At 36.8% G+C, this 6412-nt stretch overlaps 1 protein-coding gene and 1 long non-coding RNA gene across 2 annotated transcripts; both read right to left on the bottom strand.

Moving 5' to 3' along the window:
• Positions 1–806: 806 nt before the first annotated feature.
• LOC145238680 (uncharacterized) lies at positions 807–2213 on the bottom strand. The gene has a single exon (XM_080101925.1). The coding sequence runs from the start codon at positions 2211–2213 to the stop codon at positions 807–809; it is 1407 nt and encodes a 468-aa protein (XP_079958051.1).
• A 916-nt stretch (positions 2214–3129) lies between these two features.
• On the bottom strand, positions 3130–4719 carry LOC145234177 (uncharacterized). The gene is made up of 3 exons (XR_013861282.1): positions 4528–4719; positions 4099–4311; positions 3130–3893 (listed from the first exon to the last, which is right to left on the bottom strand). It is a non-coding gene; the product is annotated as an uncharacterized LOC145234177 (long non-coding RNA).
• Positions 4720–6412: the final 1693 nt, after the last annotated feature.

Here is a 6412-nt window from a genome sequence, read left to right as displayed (position 1 = left end):
TTTTCAATTTGTGCGTACTTTTGTTCAGTTTCGCTTAATGCTCGGGATGCATACTCGACAGGACCATTGTCTTGTAACAAGACAGCGCCCAAACCATGTTGCGATGCATCCACTTGAATTTTTAATGGCGAATTAGAGTCGTAAAATTTAAGTACTTTACCAGTTTGAGTAACTTGTTTCTTTACTGCGTTGAAAGCTGTTTCGTGTTCTGTTTCCCAGCACCACTGCTTGTGTTGGAGTAATTGCCTTAACACAGAAGTCTCTTCGGAAACCTGCGGCGAGAATTTGCGCAAGTAGTTAACCATTCCTAAAAAACACTGAAGTTCCTTTACGGATGTTGGCGATTTCATTTTTGATATTGCCTCAATACGTTTCGGATTGGGCTGAATGCCATTCTGACCGATCACATGTCCAAAATACTCTACTTTCGGACAGCAAAATTTGCATTTGTCAAGATTAAGTTTAATACCTTGTTCCCGGCAACGTTGCAGCACTTGTCTCAAGTTATCTATTGCTTCATCTAACGTGTCCGCCCATAGCAATATATCGTCGATTATGGCAGCTTGTTTGGGTAAACCATGCAAGGCTTGTTCAATTCTCTGTTGAAAAACGTCTTGGGCCATTTTTAGACCAAATGGCATTCTTAAGAATTTGTATTTTCCGAAAATAGTGTTAAAAGTAGTAAGGTTTGAGGAAACTGAGTCGAGCGGAATTTGCCAATAGCCCGATCGTGCGTCTAATATCGAAAAGTATTTGGCACCAGATAATTTACTAAAAATGTCGTCAATAACCGGCAGTTGATAATGTTATCTTTGGATTGCTCTGTTAAGAGGACGTGGATCCAAACAAAGGCGAACACTACCATTTTTCTTTTTAACAACTGCAATTGCGTTTACCCAGTCAGTGTACTCACATACAGGTTCAATAATTTTCTTTTTCACTAAGTAGTCGAGTTCGTCTTTCACTTTTTCCTGAATAGCAAACGGTATACGTCTTGGTGGACTTACGGACGGTTGAACACTGTTGTCTAAAATAATGTGGTAAGGCTCTGAAAAACATCCAATACCTTCAAACACATCTGAATATTCTTTACACAGATAGTCGGGAGTTTGACAGGGAATATTTTTATTTATTTGCATCAGTATTTTTATTAGCCCCAACTCTATGCTTGGTCTTAACCCCAAAATTGGTGGTGAATTTGAATGGACAACGTAAAACACTTCCGTGATTTCTTTATTCTTGTACTTGCATGTTAAATTAACTTTTCCAACAGGGCGGATTACTGATCCGCTATAAGCGACTAAAGTCACATTTGTTCTTTCCAGTTGAATGTCCTTCATTGCTGTTTTGAAATAACTGTGAGGGATGATGCTGGCTTGTGCCCCAGAGTCTATTTTGAATCTAATGGATAAACGTAGTCTATTAAAGAATATATCCACAAAAACTTGGTCCATCGTGGTAGAAAATGTTTCAACAGATGAAATCTCACCTTGACTATACTTGTAGCACACCTTTGCAAAATGATTCCATTCACCGCAGCTGAAACAGCGTTTTCCTTGTGCGGGACACCTCCGTTCACGACCATGCCTTGTTCCACATTTGTAACAGTGCTTGAGGGGAGCACGTGTAGAATATCGAGGTACCATCCCCACAGCATCAATTGGAGACCTTTCGTCCTTGCTTAAAGAAGTTAATTGCCTCTGCGCGAATTCGTCTCCCCGAACCACGTCGATGCACTGGTTTAGCGGCATGTCCGGTTCCTGTAACATTCTTTGAACCACTCTATCATTTCTAATGCCACAAATAATGCGATCTCTAATGAGACTGTCTTTAATGTCCCCAAATTCGCAGTTAGCTGCCAACAGCTTTAGCTCGGTTGCATAAGCATCAATTGTTTCATGATCCTCTTTATTTCTTACAAAGAATTTATACCGGTCCATAGCTAGATTTCGTTTAGGTTTGCAATATGCATCGAACTTATCAAGAATTACCTTCGGATTTTTTCTTTCATCATTACTGAGTTCCCATGTATTGTAAATGTCCCGTCCATCCTGACCGATGTAAAGCAAAAGATAACTACATTTCTCCACATTGGATTTTGCCGATAAAGGACCAGAAAAAGTCAGTTCAATCATTTGTCGCCATTTCCGAAAATTCTCGGCAACGTTTCCATTGTGAAAATCCATTTCTTGTTTGTTGCTTGGAAATTCCATTGCAAATCCAACACTTCTGACACCATGTAGTGTTTTATTGCCAGGAGCCAAAAGCACAACCGCACAGCATGCGCGCGTAACTAGAATGACCTCCAAGAAGGTGGAGAGGTACAAGAAAGACTATGTAGTAGAAAACCACCCAAGCGTATAAATACGTCACAAATTCACTACACTTAGTATTTAATATTGTTTCGTTGATAATGAGTTCTACAAAACCTTTCCTTCGACAAACACCGCTCTTAGGGTTGGGATAAGGTATTAGCATTCAAAATCCAATAAAACTAGCAATAGAACTTAGTTGCTAATGTAAATTTTTTTAAAAACTTTTATCCTATCCCTACCCCTGTTCAGCTGCTAAATAAAGAATTCATCTCTTTGCGCCACATATCGGGGTTCAGCTAAAAGTGGGACTGACGTGAGGTATGGTGTTAGTAGCTGTACTGATTGGGTCGGTCAAGGTCGAAACATAAAACACGAAAAAAGTCAAATTGTCCAATCACCTCAACGAAATAACTGCGTACGTAATAACACAAAAAACGAACAAATAAAATCGATGCCGAGGTAACTAAATTTACTTATATATATACACACACACAAACCTTTGCAATTTCACTAAACGTTCTGTGTAAGTTCAGGATATTTTATATTTTAGTTTTTTAAAGTTGCGTGATGTGGAAGGTTTTACCGGATAAGAAATGCAAAACTAACTAAAATAAAATTTGGAAAAGTCTAGGCTCAGAAAAACAAATGGATTTTTTTTGCTTTATCACCCTCACAAATCAAACAGAAGCTTTTTATATTTTTCATAAACTTTGTTATTACATTAAAGTCACCGTTTTTCAAGCTGTTTGAAAAATACTGGAGTACAAATGTTCAGTCGAAAACCTTTTATTACATTAGCAACATGCTAGTGCTGAGAACCAATAAAAAGTGTATTTGTTCAACAACATCACAATCACATGGCAAAGATACTTTTACAAAACATGTCATAAACTTTTGTGAGTTCTAGATGTGGTTAACTTACCATGCTACAAAAGTATAACATGAAAAACATCAAGCAACTTAACCATCAATTGAATGACACCCCCAAAAAATGTTTTTACATAACAAATAAAAAACAACAACATATAACATCTAGAAAGGTAGCTTTTCTATGTATATTTTATTTACAGATTTACTATACACTTGTCATTTTTTTCTTTTAACAGCATGTTGTCACAAAACCGGTTAGTATAGTTTGTTAAACTACAAAATCTAGTGTCATTGTTTGTTTAATATGGCTACCACACAAGGAAAGCTAATCTTGGACCTTTTAAAGAAAGAAAAAAAGAATAAAGCTCCATGCAGCTTTCAGTAATTTTGGAAAAAAGGCTTGTTTGCCTTAAAAAGGTTTTGTCAGTATTCTTTGTTTATTATTAAATTGGCATATATTTACAAAACTAGTCAAAAAGAAAGGTAAAACACACTATCAATCCAGATTTGCACCATTTAGTACAATATATTCAGTTATAAACAATCAGTTTTTATTCCCAAATTTGTTTATATAAAACACTTTGCAAACTGTGAGCTTGGCTCCACAGCAACCAGGTAGTTCATACAGCAAATTGCAGGATATCTTTGCTCCAACATTGCAGTTTTGTGAATAGTGCCCTTCATGAATTTCCTTCTTCCAGCAAAGTCCTGCGACCAGCAGTTTTTATAATATTTTTAGACATGAAAACTTATCAATCAATATTAATAAAACATGGAATGGTTTAACTTTGAGATGAGCAAACTTAAATGATTATGTTTATTTGTTTATGAACATTTATCAGCTAAAAATCATCACTAACTTTTAACAACATAAATTAACATCATGCAAGGTTTCAAGCGTGAAAGAAAATACCTGTCATAGGTTCAGCATGTAAACTTTCAAGCTTAGATGAAATTGTAACATATGGATTTTCTTTGGTTAAACTATCCAAATCTTGGTCCAGTGGCACAATTCTTCCTAACCAAGAACTGTCATCTTGGAGCTGAAATAGTTTTGAATCCTGATCATTTGATGAGTTGAATGATGCTCAGTAGTCATGTCACATAAGACTGCAAATGACAACAACTACTGACGTTATAATTAATATCATCCACACATGCGGTTTTAATTTCAGGACAATAACCTGTTTCTTAATCTGATTCTGAGCCAAATCTGTGTGTTATTTTTTTGCTTATGGCTATAGTGCTGAAATCAAAGTGTACTTACATGAACTATAACATTTCAAACTTTTATTCTCTTGGACACTAACTCTGTGTTTCTAATCTCAACTTAAATTTCCACCTTAATGTCATCAGAAATGTAACCTGGCAAACAAGTTTCCTGATCCAAACTTCCTGGAAACTGGAGCTTCATTCTTGGTTTTTTTATAGGCCAAGACTAGTTTTCCTCTTGTGGTAGCCATATTAAACAAACACTGAAACTGGATGGTATAGTTACAGCTAAACAAACTTAAAATACCAGTATTTACTCAATAGCAAACAATACAAATCACAATACCAATAAATAAGTAAACAAGGCGACAACACGCAGCTGTGAGAAAAAAATTGTCACGTGACGAACTCGACCGTCATGATTGGACGGCAGAACTGCTGAGGAAACGTCAATCAATATCGCCACTAGCGGGATTCCTGGCAATTTAATATTTTGATAAATGTCGGCTCGAGGCATTTTTGCATAAATATTTTGTGCACTGAAACTAATTGGTGCAATTTCGCACGAGAATGTAAACAGCGGACCAAATATTAAGATAAGTTTATTTTTCGTAATAGGAAGTCTTGCTGACGTGCGGGGGCTTGGGAAGTGACAATCATCTGCCTGGTTTGCTAAAAGCGGAAAATACGTTTGGAAACAATTGTCACCGCATAGGTAGAATTCAGTATTTTTAGTAAGCAGCCTGGTTAATCCTTTTTGCATTCTTTCAGATAGTTTGCAGTTTAGAGAGACTATAAATTTTCGTTGTTTATTGAGAAAACTTCGCCTAAAGGATTTAGGGTGAATGATGCACCACTTCGTGAAAAGGTAAGCAACCAAATCATCTTTCACGTGAAGTATACTATGAAATCACGCTCAGGAAAGACGCATGTTCAAGTTTATCACTCATGTATTTCTTTACAACGCCGCTGTTGTGTTTCTTTAGAGATCCCATCGTGATGATTTTCGGTACAACCTTGATTTGGTTCATCGCAACGGCTCCTTGCCAAGCAGGAAGTAAGTTTAAATGTTTGATTATTAAACAACAAACTAACGCTTTTTGTAAAGCTACGATTTCAACAATACTATTTGTATAAATAAGTGATATACAAGAACTGTGAAACTCAGGTAACTTTAACTTACAAGTAGATTTTATTCATGTTGCAAACAAACACCAGGGACAAGGGGTGCATCAGCTTAAACATGCCTCTATTTGAATACACTTTTGTGATCTCGAGAGCAAGGTTGGGCATTTAGTTCGCCACAGGTGACACTTCATTAAGGCTATGTATGGTGACGGGCCATACTTTTTAAACACAACGGTAACGAGCTTTACCTCAAATTTGTTTTGCTGTCACACTTCCTATTGAGCTACATGCGCTTCCCAAACTGCGAAGTATTTGTATCAGTTAGAGTTCTCCTCGACTGAATAATTCCCAATTGTTTTCAACAAAATAAGGCAATTCTTTGCGCATAATCGTAATATTGTTTTGTCTGTGATGTGAAAAAAAATTCTCAGATGCGTTCGAAGAATTTCGTGAAATGGACCTTGCGTGTTTAGTAGCACTTAAATTAAGTTTTAACTGTTATCTGAAGCATTCGTGTTGCTAGATGAATCTAACCGCCCACATCTGCACAAAAGGCAGAACTTTTATGCAAATAACAATCTGATGGGGGGCGATTTGAGCCAAAATGTTGAAGACCCTGATTTCAAGATTAATACTTCGTCTGTCACTGAGACGCAATTATAGAACGAACCACAATTATATGTTTGTGATTGTTGATTGCAGAATTTACTTGCGATGGTGGGAGAATGGTTGACTCACGTTACTTTTGCGATATCGTTCCTGACTGCACAGACAGAAGCGACGAGAAACGGGTCACATTTCCCACCTACCCTGCTAACCCATCGTCGACCTTAAATGTTTAAGGGGCAAAATAAAAACATAAAGTTCATCTGATAACCGACAAAGTT

Source organism: Phallusia mammillata, chromosome 1 (assembly GCF_965637545.1).
Source record: "Phallusia mammillata chromosome 1, kaPhaMamm4.hap1.1, whole genome shotgun sequence".
Taxonomy (NCBI): Eukaryota; Metazoa; Chordata; class Ascidiacea; order Phlebobranchia; family Ascidiidae; genus Phallusia; species Phallusia mammillata.
The sequence above is the reverse complement of the archived record's forward strand: the minus strand, read 5'-3'. Positions and strand labels throughout refer to the sequence as shown.